At 47.5% G+C, this 18,104-nt stretch overlaps 1 protein-coding gene across 2 annotated transcripts in view; it reads left to right on the top strand.

The window, feature by feature from the left end:
* Window positions 1–18,104, top strand: part of LOC147443718 (putative serine/threonine-protein kinase PBL7) — a 52,325-nt gene that overhangs the window by 6,350 nt on the left and 27,871 nt on the right. Inside the window, exons 4-5 of one of the 2 annotated variants that reach the window (XM_086526521.1) lie at window positions 11,231–11,480; window positions 11,578–11,710. In XM_086526521.1, the coding sequence (XP_086382647.1) occupies window positions 11,231–11,480; window positions 11,578–11,710 (383 nt within the window). The remainder of the gene's footprint in view (window positions 1–11,230; window positions 11,481–11,577; window positions 11,711–18,104) is intronic. The other variant, XM_086526520.1, reaches the window with a different exon arrangement.

The raw sequence follows: 18,104 nt of genomic DNA, 5'->3' as shown, positions 1-18,104 counted from the left end.
GATTGACCACCTATGGCGTACATAATGGCTTCACCATCATCTGTGCCCCTGGTTTGCAGACAAGCAGAGCCCAACAATGGTTCAACACACTCTCTTCTCCCAGTAGCTATTGCTACATAATCAACGATGGAGACAAGATGGCGACAACAATATATCACCAAAGACTCGATAGCAGTTTTCAAAAAGGAGATGGCAGCAATTTCGTCAAGCCTCGCATCGATTCACACTCACTTGGATCAAATGCAAATCCCTTCTCGGAGTCAACCAACAACTTCTCGGACAATACATGCATCTTCTTCCTACGCTTCAATGGTCGACCAAAAAGAACCACTCAAACATAAGCCTTCAGAACCGAAATTTTCTCATCGAAATTTTTTCACAACTAGACACAAAGTACCTTCGTGCGAGCAACAAAAGTCTCAGCATGAATATTCTTGGAAAAGTTACAGTACTAAGCAACCAACTTCTTATTCGAATCATCGACAACAAAAGCAGGAATATGAAGCTTCCAATGGATCATCATTGATATCAGGATGGGCTTACTTAGTGGCACATATATCCGACCCTAGTTGAGTACTCGGTCGTGAATGCCGCGACGCTAAACAAGTTCCCTCGCGAGCCATGCCCTACATTTAAGTATTTCTTGTCTGATGGTGGTACAGTTACAGATTTATTGATCCTTTCCTTGTGCAAGAGGATCCTTCAGAGGTCTAAGAGGCAACAACTTCCTCAACCTCCCCCTTGTCAATTGGAAGCCTTAATACCCGTTGAGAAAGCTGAAGATTCAAAAGATTCCAGTTCTTATGTGACAACCAACAAGCACATAAACCCTTCTTTGGCCGTGATCCAGGCAAGAAAATTCGCCTCGTCACCACCCTTGCAGAATACAGTCTTTGTTTCTAAACAGATACCAAATGCAGTGGTGAATGATAATTCTTCAAAGTTGAAGACTCCATTCCTTGCCTTCAACGATGCAAAGGATAAAACAGATGCAGACTCTTGCAGCACGACTTTAGTCGCTGCAACTGAATCGTTGGACACAATTTGTTCCACAGATAAACCTTTACAGATGGAAATATCTCCAAACACTACTTTGTCTCAGTTCAGACATCCCTTCAGGAGGATCTTACTGTTCCAGACAAACCAATGGAATACCTTACAAATTTCCAACGAGTGGTCATCACTCAACAGAAAAACTCAAGTCAGTTTATCAATAATTTCACTCGAAGCAGATACAGATTCAATCTTTTCTTGGACAAAGCTCGAAGTTACAAATGACTTTGACAAAGGCACTTATCAAGTTGCAGATATGATCATTTTTCAACTTGGAAAAATAGTCATGGTCAATAATAGTGCCATGACGTGGGACTTAACAGAAAGAGCTTTGGGTGTAGAAGCACTACAACAATACATTTCCTTCTTCCCGGAGTTTCTACAACTATCCTGGATTTTATTTAAAGAGGGAGGGAATGTCACGATTATGACTATGTTAACAACAATACATCTACTCCTAGTTGCAGATACGCGAAGTGCCATGCCAAGGAGGACCCCTACGCTTGGATGGTCATGACCCTTCGCTCAAGAGAGTGCCTCTTCGCCAAAAGCCACACTCCTTCGACGACTGGTCACACCCCTTCGCTCTACGGTTGCGACTCTTCGCCCAATGGTTGCAGCTCTTTGCCGAAAGGATGTGTCTTTATGTCTAAAGTCATGTCTTTTCACCAGGAGACATGTCTTTTCGTTTGTGTCTCTTCGTCTCCTATATAAGGAGCCTATTGTACTCATTTTCAAGCAGTCATCAATCAACACAGAGTCTTTTGAGTCTTGTTTCTGAGTACAGTTCAAGTTTCTTAAGTCTTAATCATGAGTTTAAGTACTTAATTAAGGATTAGTACCTAGAGTCCTTACACAGAGGGTCGAGGAGAGAGTCAGAAAATCTGCACCTCCGGTGATATACCACATGCTAGAAACTCCAAGCTGCTATGGGAAATCCAAAGAATGGTACAACTGAGGCTACATAGAAAGTAACTATCCGATGACGAAGAACCAAAGAATTGCACTAACCACCATATAGAATGATGAACTGCAAACTGTATCTGAAGGAACTTCATCGGAACTGAGAGTGGAAACTGCTACTGATGCATATTTGTATGGTACACCACCCGAGAGAATATAACCCCACTCTCAGAGTGAATCGGGAACAAACATCCAATAGGAAGGAACACACATAAATATTGAGACTGCAGCTCCAAGTTGCTATGGGAAATCCAAAGAATGGGACAACCGAGGCTACATAGAAAGTAACTATCTGTTAGGTGCAGCGGAATGAATGTTTGCGCTTTGCTCAAGATGAGTGCTCCGAACTATGCTCAAGGTTCCTTTTGTTCTTATGGAAGGTAGAGCCTTCCGTTCTTAATGAGAGAGTGCTATGATCACAAACAAAGTGAATGGACACTGTGTGTGCAAGTGTATGAGACTGAGAGATAGAGAAGAGAATACGACACCAGAGGCGTTGTAAAACCCTCCTCCGAAGGCCCCAGTCTCTATGGCGAGAGCGGTCTACTTATGATGGCACAAATCTCTACAATGCTTGGACTTGCCGACGATGTCGACGACGATGAGGACTAAGACGAGACGGGCTGAAATCTGAAACTGCTAATGGCTGAAATCTGCAATCTTCTATCTGTTGAATTCTGACTCTATGTCGGAGACGATGTCGATGGCGACGATGCCACGATGACGCGTTGAAACCTGAGGTTGCTTAAGGCTGAAAAGTGAGGTCTTTCCGGGCTGAATCTGCTACTTCTTTATGGCTGAATCTTGTTGATCTTTAATGATGAAAAATCGCTGCATTGCTGCATACTACTGGGATCCAAAAACGCTAGGGAAAGCTTTTGTCAAAAAAGCTAGATCTTGTGGGGTGTTGCAGGAGGATCTGATGCAAAAACGCTATGCAGTGGGACTTGCTGGCGATAATGTGCAAAACGCCAGGCTGTGATGCTCTGCAAAAACGCTAGTGGAAGGGGGATCTGTTGCTTGGAGGGAAGGTCCACCAAGGCTTGGAGGGAAGGTCCACCAAGGCTTGGTCTTGCTGAGAAGTTGCCTGTTGAGCTTGGCTCCTGTTGCCTCTTCTGCCATTTAGTGCTAGTCTAGGTTTGCTTATATACAAACTTACTCAATTGCCCTACCTACTTTCCAACAAAAGTCAATTAAAAAATAATAAGTGAAAAATGTCAAAAATAGGTGAAATAGGCTAAATGCACTGGAAAATTCCCTTAAAGGATTTTGATGGGAATGCCTATGATCATGCTGTGTGCAACCAGAGGATATGCATCTATAAGTGACTGGGCATGCACGGTCTACGAATAGACTCACAAAAGTGCCAGATCACTTCAAATCTAAACTGACTGGACTGACTGAACCCTGATCATGCTGTAGATTGTCCACGGACACATAGGGTTGGATGTGTCACGTGACATCCCCTCCTTTTCAAAGTGAGTATTGGTACCAAACTGTATGGCGTCGAGGGAGATCGCCAATAGCATCCGGAATCCTGGAAGGGACTCTTCGCCGGCCCACTCTGATGTGTGGGTCGTGCTGTACTTGAACTTCATAAAGGTCTGCAACGCTTGCTTCTTTGGGCCGCGCCGAAAGCGACAAAGTCTTTTGTGGCTCCTTCGATGCTTCAACTTCATCTAGAGTCATGCTTCTTTCTTCTTCAAGAATCTCCATGGCTGAAAATTCTTGGAACCATCTCCAACACATAACCATGAACATACCTATTCCATGTAAAGTGAGTGGAAAAAATCTCGTCTTCTCTGAAGACTGTGTATGCAATGTAGATGAACATAGATACGGAGTGACAAACCGTTCATCAAACACATGCAAACAATGAGATCGAATCTTTTCTGTTTGATCGAAATCAATCAACTGTGGGAAATCACAATGGGAAATCACAATGGAAATACCCATGCTTGGTGCTTACTTTCATGTGCTCTTTCTACCACTGTGTCGTGCCAAGGAAGAGACAGGGAATGTGACTTCCTTGAATGCATGCTTTTCAGCTTTTCATGAAAAATCCGCATACATTCGTGCTCATTCATGAGAGAAACGTGCTCAATGTACAATATGTCATGCCTAGGAAAAGGGATCACATAAAGACGGTGATTAAAATACAGGAAACGATCACGAATGAAACAATCGAACAATGCATGCGTATCAATCATGCGAACACATAATACTTCCTGTGAGGGGTCTTTGGACCTAGGCTCGAGAGCCAAGATCGCTTCTTCCTGAATGATCGAATTGTCCTGGGGGGGTTCTTTGGACCTCGACTCGAAAGCCAAGATTGGTTCTTCGTGATTGATCGAATCTACAACGAGGTTAGCTTCGCTAGAAAAAGCATCAACTAACACATCATCCTTGTGAAAAATCACATCATCTTCATGCAACGCATCATGCTTGTGAGAAATCACATCTTGATCATGCAAATCATCATGCTTGTGAGAAATCACATCTTGATTATGCAAATCATCATGCTTGTGAGAAATCACCTCTTGATCATGCAAATCATCATGCTTGTCTTTATCGTCCAAATCATCATGCTGATCATTGTCAATCAAATCATCATCATGCAAATCATTGTCATTCAAATCATCATGCTGCTCACAATCATGCAAAACCTGTGTGTCATGCTTTGGAGAAGAAGAGACTGAGAGAGTCTCCGTCTCCTGAATCTCTTGCATCTGTGCCGGCACTCGAGAAAAGAGTCGCAAGAACTCTTGCATGTGTCGCTCACGCTGTTCTTGTCTTGCTTTCCTTTCTGCTTCTCTTTTTGCTTTGTCTTCTGCGTGCTCGCGATCCATTTCTGCTTTTATTTATGCGTGTCTGTGATTCATTTCTGCTATTCTTTCTGCATTTCTTGCTTCGCGTTCTAAGTTCCTTTCCATAAACATCAGCTCCAACGCTTCTATAGGAGTTAGTGCAATCCTTGATGTAGATGGGGAAGGGGGAGTGTCGGAAAAACCTCCTGGTGGGGAAAATTCACCTCCAAGCGAAGTATCCATTCCGCTTCGAGTGATGACCATTCTGAAGTCGTGGGTTCTTGTGGGTTCTTGTGGTCTTGGGTTCTTAAGTTCACGAGGAACTTGGGTTCTTGGGGGTCTTGGTTCTTGGGGTTCTTGAGTTCTTGAGGTTCTTGCGGGTCTTGAGGTTCTTGAGGTTTTCTTTCGCTTGCAAACCGTGTTTGAGAAGGATCTTCTTTTCACCCGAGTTCTACTCCTTTCTGCCAGCGCACCCCTTGGTGGCCTTGCGCTCACACCAAGGTTGCTTTTTCCCACCTCTTCTTTTTTTGCTTGTTGCGGTGACCTCACGTCAATTGGCCGGCCGCTAAGTGCACGGTCCGCTCTCAATGAGTGAAAAGAGGCACAAGGGGAGGTTGGACAAGCCCTTCTTTCTTGGGATTCTTGTCACTGTTCAAAAACACGATTAGGAATCGACACGCCCAAGCGAACTTGGGTTCGTGCGACCGCAACAAGCAAAAAAAAATTCTTGTGATTTTTGTGGTTCTTTACTTGAGTGATACAGAACACTGCCAAAGCTCTGATACCAATGTTAGGTGCAGCGGAATGAATGTTTGCGCTTTGCTCAAGATGAGTGCTCCGAACTATGCTCAAGGTTACTTTTGTTCTTATGGAAGGTAGAGCCTTCCGTTCTTATGAGAGAGTGCTATGATCACAAACAAAGTGAATGGACACTGTGCGTGCAAGTGTATGAGACTGAGAGATAGAGAAGAGAATACGACACCAGAGACGTTGTAAAACCCTCCTCCAAAGGCCCCAGTCTCTATGGCGAGAGCGGTCTACTTATGATTGCTCAAATCTCTACAATGCTTGGACTTGCCGACGATGTCGACTACGATGAGGATGACGATGAGACGGGCTGAAATCTGAAATTGCTAATGGCTGAAATCTGCAATCTTCTATCTGCTGAATTCTGACTCTATGTCGGAGACGATGTCGATGGCGAGATGCGACGATGACGCGCTGAAAACTGAGGTTGCTTAAAGCTGAAAACTGAGGTCTTTCCGGGCTGAATCTGCTACTTCTTTATGGCTGAATCTTGTTGATCTTTAATGATGAAAAATCGCTGCATTGCTGCATACTGTTGGGATCCAAAAACGCTAGGGAAAGCTCCTGTCAAAAACGCTGGGCTGATGGTAACCAAAAACGCTAGCTCCTGTGGGGTGCTGCGGGAGGATCTGATGCAGAAACGCTATGCAGTGGGACTTGTTGGCGATGGTGTGATGATGCAAAATGCTAGGCTGTGATGCTCTACAAAAACGCTAGTGGAAGGGAGATCTGCTGCTTGGAGGGAAGGTCCACCAAAGCTTGGTCTTGTTGAGAAGTTGCCTACTGAGCTCGGCTCCTGTTGCCTCTTCTGCCATTTAGTGTTGGTCTAGGTTTGCTTATATACAAACTTACTCAAATTGCCCTACCTACTTTCCAACAAAAGTCACTTAAAAATAATAAGTGAAAAATGTCAAAAATAGGTAAAATAGGCTAAATGCACTGGAAAATTCCCCTGAAGGATTCTGATGAGAATGCCTATGATCATGCTGTGTGCAACTAGAGGATATGCATCTATACTAAGTGACTGGGCATGCACGGTCTACGAATAGACTCACAGAAGTGCCAGATCACTTCAAATCTAAACTGACTGGACTGACCCTGATTGGACTGACCCTGATCATGCTGTAGCTTGTCCACGGACACATGGGGTTGGATGTGTTACGTGACACTATCCGATGACGAAGAACCAAAGAACTGCACCAACCACCATATAGAATGATGAATTGCAAACTGTATTAGAAGGAACTTCATCGGAACTAAGAGTAAAAACTGCTATTGATCTATATCTGTATGGTACACCACCCGAGAGAATATAACCCCACTCGCAGAGTGAATCGGGAACAGGCATCCAATAGGAAGGAACACACATAAATATTGAGACTGTAGCTAGCATGGCAAGATCAAAAGACCGTGCACCCAAGCTCTGTAAGAGAAGAACAAGGTGCTATCGAGAATGCCATGGCTAATTGTAGCCGGTTCTTCGTTCGAGAAGGATCACTATCCACCTGTACAAAATAACATGCCAATCTACAGATAAGGGAAGTAGGTGTGTCCTGAATGGTACAATCTCTAGGGATCAATCTGGAAGACAAGGCATATGAACTACTCCTTGGAGGCACTAAGAAGAGCAACCGTCACATCACACATCCGAAAGACAAGGCAACCACTGAAATCGCTGTATAAGAACATCCGCCAAGATACCAATCGTACTGTGGGCTCAAGCACACCATCCAAAATGGCAAGAAATGGGCAAGGGAAACCAAGGAGTGGAAGACACCGTGCATCGTACTCTGCTGAATGGAGCAGCGAAAGTCGATCGAATCCTTAAAAGTACACTCTGAGGTAACAACGACCTTAATTCCATGTTGGAACAGAGGAAACACTGTCACTAAAAGCTCAAGAACAATCTTAGGCTTATCAAAGGGGGGAGAATGCACCAACATAGGTTTCCTAGCAGCCACAACCTTGGCTTTGGTAGCTAGGAAATCTTCCTCTTGCATGTTCACTTGGTGAGCTGCCAGGACATCCTTGCACACGAGTGCGAGTGTCAAAGATGGAGTTGCCGAGGGGTAGGAGCTTGGTCTCAAGGGGCTCTAGAGTGGAGTCGAGTCAAGGGGAAAGTCGGCCTTGGTACACAACATACTCAGGCACTCATCCGTGCATAGCCCAAAAGCTTTCTCCAGTTTGTGCAAAAAAAAGAACTCCTTCCCATCCACAATCACCGATGACAACTGGCTAATCTCTACTTCTAGGATGGCTTCATGTGACGGTGGTGCATCCTTTGGAGTGCTGCTAGTGGAAGCCACAACGAGCGGTGTCTGCACCACTCTCTCAAGCCCCCTGGCGTACTCGAGCGCAAGCGCTTGAATGTTGATGGGAACACCTTGCGGCTCCTTGCTTTCCTTGACGATGGTGCCAATTTGTAGGTGCGGCAATCACATCTCCTCTGAATCTTGCTCCTCGCTAACACGGAAGATGAAGGTGGTAATGTGAGAGAGGTACTCCACCCCCAACTTGCACTTCTTCAGCACCAGCATCCCTAGAGCCCGCTCGTCAAGAGAATGCTTGTGTCATTAGCAATTCCTTGAAAGCATCTTAACCCCTTTGCGAAAGGGCAATCTCCTTTGTGAATGTAGCACAAAAGGTTGTAGGGCACCGAGATTCCTGCATGCAGGGGGATAGCTACGGCGTATGTGATGATATGCTCCTCCATAAATGCCATAATCTCAACAAACGCATCGTTGTGGCGGCAAGGTCGGGGAGATGAGTGAGAAATGTGTATAGCTCAAGCTTTCCCTTGTACTCGGTATCCTCAAGGAAGAGGGTGAAGCGGGATAGAGAGGTGGGTGTGGGTTGAGACGCACTAGTAGAGGCTGTGGATGCGACCATGTTTGGTTGAGTGTGGGCAGACAATGGAAGAACACATTCAGCCTTTACGAAATTCGTTCCTCAAGTTTGGTCCTTTTGTGTCTTGTCTCCACCATCCGGTCTATGTGCTCATAAAAGCACAATCTCATGGTGGTTCCCTCCTTATTAGCCGTGCGAAGAATTTCGTGATAGGCATTTATTTTCACAATCTCTCTTTCAAAACCTTGGCTGAAAACATCTTTGAAGTAATAGTAGTAGCTCTTATCAGGGATGAAAACTTCTCTTCTTGGTCCAACACCATTGTTACTGGGTTAAGTCCCCCTCTAGTGATCAACTAAGAGTAAAAGGCTGGATACATTGATGGAACTGGGCAATAACAAGATGGCCATGTCCACTTAGTCAATTTGCCTTTCCATCAAAAGTATCTCATGCTGCAATTGTTTAGGCCGAGAGGACTGTTATTGGCTCATTGGTGCTCATCAAGCACAGGGAAGGTTCATATGGAGCGGTTTCTTCATCGCTCCAAATTCTTATCCTTCTTGAACAGCACTGGCTAAGAAAATGCAAATCAGCCTGTTTCTTTTGACTCTGGACCACTAGTTCCACACTCCAAAACTCAAGCTATGACCGAACTAAATTCAGCGCACCACAACCTGCAAAATTCTCTCCGAAGATACTTCTCCTGAACCTCATCCTCAATCAACAGCAATCTAAACAATGACATGGGATGACGGATCATATAAGCCCAAAATCTCCTCTCGAACACGAAAAAAATAGCACCAAATCAGCTGCAAACTCGAACTCCCAATTGAATTAGCATTATAGCTCTGGCATCATAAGAACTCCCAAGCGGAAGCCCTGCATCTGTTGTTGAAAAATAGCAGCCCGTCATAGGTGACCCCCGTTCAGGCACAGCCATAAAAGACCCCTCACTTTTACAATTTGCCCTTGGGAGAAACTGGGACAAAGCTCCACATTGAGGTGGTGATAAAATCTAACATGGAGGGTGACAATGTGGAAGAGTTTGAGCATGTGGAGTTGTCTACGGCGTTTGACATGAAGAATATGAGGACCTATGCTATTTCTTGGGCATTCAACTCATGCATACACATCATGGTATTTGGTTCTCACAAAGACGTTTGTGGTTTCTTTAGCGTTGAGGTTTTTTGTAGATATGGTTGTGTTTGGTTGTCACAGAGACAATATTTGTGGCTCGGGGAGTGCACTATGTAATCATGTTAATATATACCGTGAGTTCAAAAGGAGGGGTTTTTAAATGCAAAAAAATTTAGGCAATTTAACATAGATAAATTAAAATAAAAAGTTTTTATATTCAATTTTGAAAAAAAAAACTGAAAATAAAGGGTCATTTTATTCATTGAAACATGTTAAAAGAAGGATTTTTAAAATATCCCACAAATGCACGTTATATAGGAGAGTACTGAATGGTGAACCTCCCGAGATTTGTGGATATGTTGTGAAGCATGATAATGGCAAGTTAGTGCAAATGCCAGGTTTTGTGTTGAGAAACCCTATTATCTACAAGAAGATATTTACTAACTTGATGTATGTCACTATTAGGACCTCATTTTGAGTTATTTTCGTCTGTTTTTTATTTGATTCATGCAAGCTTCACTCCAGCATTATTTAGTTTGTGAGAGTCATGGGTTCTATACGGTCAAACCATTGGAGAACTATGGCGACACAGATGAAAATGGGGCTGGTTGTATTTTAGACCACCGTCTGCTAGTAGTTTAGGATCTTATTTGGGACTGTTGCTCTTGCTTGGAGCAGCAAGAAGTAACCCACCGCAGCCTTGTCTAGCACTAAGGTAGCGTATCAAGGAGCTACAGCACTGGCATGAGGTAGATTGACTTTACAAGCTATTAGCTGATTGGAGTTGTAGGTTGGGAGAAAGGTTGCCGAGAATGTTAGCAACACACAGCGGGCTAGAAACCAAGAGATTGATGTATACTATACTGCCTTGTTTCAGGGAGAGTCCTAACGAGCAGCATTGACTTGGCCTATATTAGCATATAGAATCAAATAGATGAAATGTTTACGAAGGTGTTGGGAGCTCCAAAGCTCCAGATTTCGGACTACGCTACGAGTCTTTGAGATGAGCTTGAGCTCTAGGGGGAGTGTTGAGATGTCAAGCTCATTGTGAGCTAGTGGTTGTAGCTTCACCATGTGCCCATTATCTCCACTAGCCTAGTTGGTAGATAATTCAACTCTTGTATCAACCTCTTATTATAATGTTTACATATTGGTATATGCCTAAATACAAGAGTTTATATTAATCCCTCTTTTGTAGACTTACTATCTAGAGTATGAACATAGATTTAACGAGGTTTTCAGGGGTGGCTACAAGGAAGTATGAAATGATGATGGAAGGATACAAATCTAAGCATTCATTTTTAGCAACCTCCATTTCAAAAGTTTTTCCTTTCTTAATTAGGAAGGTACTCAGATCTGGGGACCATGAGAGTGATTGTGGTTAAGCAGCATTTGCACATCAATTTAGCAGTTTTGTAGCCAATTCTGGGTCTAAAATTAAACTTTCCTTTAGGAGTGAATAAGGTATTTTCCTGGATTCATTACATCTATATTACTATGATGCAAAGAGGGATAATGAGATGCTAAACTTCACCTGACTGCTTGTCATGCTTCATTTTAAGTGTCCTGCTCTCGAATTGCACTTTTCTTTCTGCCTATCTGCTAATTTGTTGCAGGGAAGTCCCCTAATTTGGATTGGGGCAGAAGAATGAGGATAGCTCTCGATGCAGCTCGCGGTCTGGAGTATTTGCATGAGCTTGTAAATCCTCCGGTGATTCACCGCGACTTCAAAACAAGCAACGTCTTACTTGATGATAACTTTAATGCCAAAGTTTCAGATTTTGGTCTAGCCAAACTTGGTTCAGACAAGATCAATGGCCTAGTTTCCACAAGAGTTTTAGGGACTCAAGGTTATGTTGCTCCAGAGTATGTTCTCTAAAAGATTTTTTTCTTTAATCAACTATCGATTTCTAAAATTTCAGCCATGAATAGATCTGATAGCCTGATCTGATCTTGCTGTCAGGTATGCTTTGACAGGTCATTTAACCACAAAATCAGATGTCTACAGCTTTGGTGTTGTCTTGTTAGAGCTCCTAACAGGGCGTGTTCCCGTGGACATGAAAAGGTCTCCTGGTCAAGGTGTACTTGTATCTTGGGTATCTCTCTCTCTCTCTCTCTCTCTCTCTCTCTCTCTCTCTCTCTCTCTCCTCTACTCTATTTGGTATGTATGCGGATGAGGTTTTTGACTACATTGAGAGAGATGGTGATAGAGGTGCACAGCTGGCAAGGACATGGGTTCCACTATTGTTATATGCTGATGATATTGTGTTGATCTCCGACTCTCCGGAGGGGATGCAACGTCACTTGGATGCTTTGCATAGGTTTGCCCAGGAAAGTGGTTTGTCTGTCAACCTTGGTAAAACCAAGGTCATGGTATTTAATACCACCCCACAGTGGATCAGGAGGTCAATGCCCGCATTCACATACGGCCAGGAGACAGTGGAGTATACAGATGCTTACACTTGCCTTGGAGTGGTTTTTAGTGGGCCAGCATTTTCATTGAGGAGGACAGCAGAGACTACATTGACCAGAGCCCATGCAGCATTGGGTAGATTGGAAAGGATCTGTGCACAGGTTCAGTTTCAAGAGCCTCGAACAAAGCTCTGTCTCTTTGAAACTTTGGTGGCTTCTGCATTGCTTTATGGAGCTGAGATTTGGGGACCTTCATTGGATCATCACGGGAGGACAAGCCGCACTGATGGATGGGGGGACATGGAGAAGCCTCTTGTCTCTATGATCTCGCGGCTCATTAGAGCTAAGGCTTCAGTACCACGTGCTATTGTCCGAGCAGAGCTAGCTGCCTCCCCACTAGTGGTTGAGGCGCTCACCAGATCTGTCTCCTTCATACACCGCATGTGGGAACTTCGCAAAGACAGATATGCCTGCCTTGCACTTGAGTCCTCTCGACATTTAGCCATGCAGGGAGATACAGCATGGTGGTATGGGGAGATGACATCATGGTTTTAGGCGCATGGGTTCAACATAGACATATTACCTCCCTTCCAGTGATCACTGGATGCACCCTCTCTGACTCTTACACAGTCCGAGATCACCAGGCTCATCCGCCAGGACCTGACTCAGCTAGACACCAGGAGGACATGGATACAACCAGTACAGGAGCTATGCACGAAGATGGATTTCTATAGAGAGTATCTTCTCTAGCTTACGGAGGATGGTTTTGTGACAAGACCCAAATACATGGACACCCAATTGTCTCATGGGATACGATGTGCTATTGGCCAGATACGCACATCTTCACACTAGCTGCGGATTGAGACTGGGAGATACAGCGGAGTACTAGTAGAGGCCAGGACATGCCCCCTGTGTGACATCGAGCTTGAGACAGAGTCGCACTACACATGCCACTGCCCCGTCTACTACGAGATACGAGGCCGCTTCCATTGATTTTTCAGAGAGGGCTTTGGACCACTCTCCTGAGTCATGTAGTACGAGGATTAGAGATACCTGGGTTTGTTTTTGCTCGAGTTGCGCAGACACAGAGAGAGCTTGATGAGAGGAGAGGCTAGCCAGTCTCAGAGATAAATCATAGACTTCTTTAGAGCTGCCACTGGACACCCGGAGGAGCTACTACCACTGCAGAGCTCGTCGCCTCACACCAGAGGCACACTGATCGACCGAGCGACCGAGGTGGGGAGATCCAGACGCCCACGACTGTGGCGGACTATACATCATCGACGAAGGTTGCATCAGAGGATTCGGATCACTTTGGCCTGATATGCAAGACGCCCGGTCAGACTACTCACCATGGAGGAGATTGATAAGATCCGCCAACGACCGATGCTGGATCTCTTGTGATCTAGCTATCCCAGCTAGCTGCTTAGTTCACACCTAGCAGTTTAGGATTCCATAGTATTTTATTTTGTCATTTTGTCATCTTGTTACTATGACTTTGTATCAAATCCACCACATTGTAACTTTCTGGTCTCGTAGGTCACTTTGGCCTTCTGAGTCTTGGCTAATAGAAGTAACGCTCCACGACGGCTCGTTGCTGCTGCACGCTCCCCCCCCTCTTGCGCCATCGCCTCCCCTCACCCCCCTTCTCTCTCTCGCCCTCGCGCTGCCATCAGCCCCCCTTGCGCTGCCTCCCCTCTCGCCCTCGCGCTGCATCCCCCACCCCCTCCCGCCTTGCGCTGTCTCCCCCTCCCAGCCCTGCCCGCCACCTGCTGCCCCCTGTTGCTCGCCACCCTCCCCCCCTAGCTGCCCCCTAGCCCCCCCCCCCTTGTCCACATTATCCCCGAAGGTTTCTTTGCGCCTCGCTCTGCAACATTTGTTCTTCGGACAAGTATTCGGCGTCCTCGATTGCAGATTGTTCTTCTCCGTCCGCCTCTTCGACTCAGCAGTAGACATAGATGGAGGCTCCAGCTCCGCCACAGAGGGACTCGCCTGAAGCCCCCTCGCCCGACCCCGTTGAGCCCACCATTCGACTTGCTCTTTCGCCGACAGAGCAAGCGAGCCTTGCCGCAGAGGTAGAGCGCTTGCAAGCGACTTCTGTCATCTGCAAGGTTCTCGGCACCCGTCCTAGCAGAGGAGAGCTGCGAGACCTTCTCCAGGCCCGCCTTCTCGCAGAGGTGGGCAAGATTTTGGATGTTCAGATCCTCGGACGGGGGTACTACCAGATCGAGTTTGAGACATCTGAGATGGCCTTCAAGGTCATAGCTATGAGTCCACTGGCTATCCGAGCATCACGCCCCCACTTTCGACAGTGGCGACATGGTTTTGACCCGACTTCGGATGTGCTAGTAGAGGAGGCAGACATCCCCATCTCAGTCTGCTTTCCGGGTTTACGGAGGGAGTACCTTCCACTTCTCTCCAGGATTGGCTTCGCCATCGGGACTGTTCTAGAGACACCTCGTACGGCAGCATCAGTAGCTGCCAAGGCGGTTGGCATCCCTTCAGTTCTAGTTTTGGTCAGAGATACCCACACGCTCCCGAAGGTCATCCTCTTGCCTCGGGTGAGTGGGGGTTGGTTTCGACAAAGTGTGGAGTACTCGGGTCTCCCGAACCAGTGCTTCATTTGCAGACAGATGGGCCACCTAGCGAAGGCGTGTCCACGGAGGAGGCCACGACCTGCACCTCAGCCTCAGCCCCAACCTGCCAAGGCTGGGCCGCAGCTTCAGCCAGGGACACAGCGCACAGATTCTGAGCCACCCTCCGAGCCTGGGGCTCCAGCGGAGGAGGGGTGGCAGCATGCCTGTGGCCGTCGACGCCAGGGGCCACAGCGACAGCCTGGCACGCAGAGTGGCTCTCAAGTGCCTACTCAACAGCAGTGGGTTCCCACGGGGAACCGCTTTGGTCCTCTTGAGCAGGAGGAGTCCCCTACGCCTGCCTCCACCTCCGCTTCACCCTCGCCAGCCTTCCCACCTCCAGATCTCCCCTCTTCCTCCTCATCCCCTCCCCCGCCCTCTGCTCCCGCCCACTCCCCACCTCGCCCCTCTGTCTCTGTCGCCCCACCCCGCTTCTCTTCTCCTCCGCCCCCCCCCTGCTCCTGCTCCCCCTCCTCCTACTCCAGTACCTCAGTCGACCCAGGAGACTGGTCCCTCGCCGACAGCTAGGAGATCTCTTGACAGTGCTTTTGCCACGAGTCGCCTAGCGAGAGAGGGTCAGCCCTTCTTGCGGCCCCCTCTGCAGATTCAGACATCTGCCCTTGCAGCTATCCCTCGTGGTCTGACAAGCATTGACCTCCGACGCCGCTGGGATTTCTTCGATTACGGATTCACTCGCTTTCTCGGTGATTCCGCAGCAGACCACGAGACAGCCTGCTTCAGGGTCCACGCTCTGTTCCTCGCCGCTAGGGGGACAGAGGCCTTGGACTCGGCAGTTGGTTTCTCCTTTCCCCTCTGTGGTAGGACCGAGACAGAGTGGTCCCTCTACTCAGTGGAGGGATGGTTGCATACACAGGTTCTCGAGTTCTCTCACCACATGGGAGAACTTGGAGTTACAGATTTGCTGCAGACTTTGTGGCCACTGGCCAAGTTTGCGGTGACACCCCTAGACTCAGCAGGATGTAGGCACATTGTGGTATACTTTTTTGCTGATATGCAGTGTTTGCCTTGCTATGTATACATACATGAGGACTCCTGGACAGAGGAGGTTGCTTTACGCATGGCTCGCTCTGCTTGGGCTTGGGCCAGACACTCACTACAAGCTCGCCTATCTAGAGGACGCTCGGATGCGGATTACTCCCCATCCAAGCCTGCCTCGAAGATAGCCCGTCTTGCTGCTGCGGTAGCATGTGTTCTCTCTCGCTCCCCATGAGGATCGTCTCGTGGAATGTGCAGGGATTAGGTGGGCCCCAGTTTCAGCGACAGCGGGGCCGATTGCGTCAGGAGCTGCAGCGTTGCCTTGTGGGAGGAGAGATTGATCTCCTTATGCTTCAGGAGCACCATTTGTTTGAGAGCCGCATTCGGCGATGTGGTCAGATTTTCGGTGGACGTTATGATACCTTTTGGTCAGCTGCTTTTGGACCTGGAGGCATCCAGGGTGGGGTATGTATGACTATTGCGGACTCACTACAGCAGGCCATTGTGGGCAGAGGGATTATTGTGCCAGGCATGGCTCAGTGGATCACTCTGCACGTTCAGGGTGACCTTGTGGGCTTCCTGAACATTTATGCGCCCAATGTGGCGAGTGCTCGTGCAGAGTTTTGGCCACAGATTGTTGAGTCTCTGCCACAGGTTGACCATTGGTGTGTAGGAGGGGACTTCAACATGTTGGAGGACCCCTCTGACAGGATCAGAGGCAGCCATGCTACTGTGCATGGAGTCCAGTTAGCAGCTTGGGAGAGGTTGTGTATGACTTTGAGGGTCTCGGATACATGGCAGCATTCAGGCTTTGTGAGGCCTTCAGAGAGTCTTGCCTTCTCTAGATCGGACCGCAGAGTGGGAGGAGTGAATCTATCGCGGATAGATCGCTTCTACACTAGTGACCACTTCAATGACATGGGGGGATCAGTGGGCATCTTGGCAGGGACATCCTTCTCGGACCATGCACCAGTGATCCTCACAGTGGCAGACAGACAGAGGAGTGGAAGCACGATGCTTCGCATCCCAGAGCGGGTCTTGTTGGACTCAGCACTCAGAGAGAAGGTCGAGGCTCTTTGGAAAGAGGGCATGGACAGGCTCTACCGGCAGACAAAGTGGCCTCAGGCCTAGCTCAGCTTAGCCACTTCTTTCTCCAGGAGTCTTTGGCTCGACGGGCTACAGCGAGAGAGGAGGAGCAACGTCTCAGACGAGGCATTGCTTCACTATAGAGGATGCAGGAGCAGCATCCAGACAGTCCATGGTTGGAGGAGCAGCTACAGCAGGCTCGACAGGCTTGCTTGCACAGAAGAGAGGTGCCATGAGTTTGCCTTTCATCGACAGGCATCTCAATGGACTCAGGTAGGTGACAGAGTGACAGGTGCTTTTTTTGAGACAGTGGGACCTCGGCACTCGCATGCCAAGGTCAAACAGCTGAGGAGACCCGATGGGTCAGTTGTTGTGAGCCTGAGGATATGCGTGCAGTTGCTACTGACTTTTACCGTGAGCTACTGTCGACTGAGCCTCAATCAGAGAGACAGGATGCATGCAGGGAGCAGGTTTGGGCGCAGATGCCTTGTCTTGTGACTGAGGAGACGAGCCAGAGGCTAGAGATACCTCTTCAGCTTGAGGAGCTGCACACGGCTCTTAGGGCCCTTTTTCGTGGTAGCTGTCCCGGTGAGGATGGGCTGACTCCCAGCTTCTTCTTGGAGTACTGGGACTTGCTTGGCCCAGATCTTTGTAGTGCCTTTCAGTACATTCTGCACACAGGAGTGATGCTGGATAGCATGAGTGAGGGCCTGATTTACCTCATTCCAAAGGAGGGTGGCTCCTTGGATGAGATTCGACAGTGGCGCCCTATCACCATCCTCAACTCAGCCTACAAAATTCTTGCCAAGGCTCTGAGTTTGAGGATTCAGCCACTTTTGGAGAGCCTTATTCATGGGACTCAGACAGGTTTTGTCAAGGAACGTAGTATCCTTGACAACATCTTCACTTTCTGGGAGGCTTCTGCCCTGGCACGTCTTCGTGGGGAGGACCTTGTGATTCTTCTTCTCGATTTTGAGAAGGCATACGACAGAGTTGACTGGGACTTTCTAGAGGGCACGCTTCGCAGGATGGGCTTTTCAGATGCTTGGATCAGAGGGGTGTCAGTTTTGTCCAGATAGGCTAACAGTCAGGTGCTTTTGGCAGGAGGTAGAGGTGAGCGCTTCATGCTCACACGATCGGTCAGACAGGGTTGTCCTCTTGCCCCCTTTCTCTTTCTGTTCTATGCGGAGGCGATGAGCAGATTTTTGGTGTCACAGCAGGTTGGTTTGAGGGGCTTAGCACTCCCTATACGGGGAGATGAGCTTCTGGATGCTGAGTTTGCCGACGATTCAGCCTTGTACTTAGAGGGCCAGGAGGCCAATCTACACAGGTGTGGGCAGGCTCTGGAGACCTTCTGCTGTGC

This window comes from Adiantum capillus-veneris, chromosome 13 (genome assembly GCF_014529385.1).
Source record: "Adiantum capillus-veneris isolate H3 chromosome 13, ASM1452938v2, whole genome shotgun sequence".
In the NCBI taxonomy this organism is placed as follows: Eukaryota; Viridiplantae; Streptophyta; class Polypodiopsida; order Polypodiales; family Pteridaceae; genus Adiantum; species Adiantum capillus-veneris.
The sequence above is the reverse complement of the archived record's forward strand: the minus strand, read 5'-3'. Positions and strand labels throughout refer to the sequence as shown.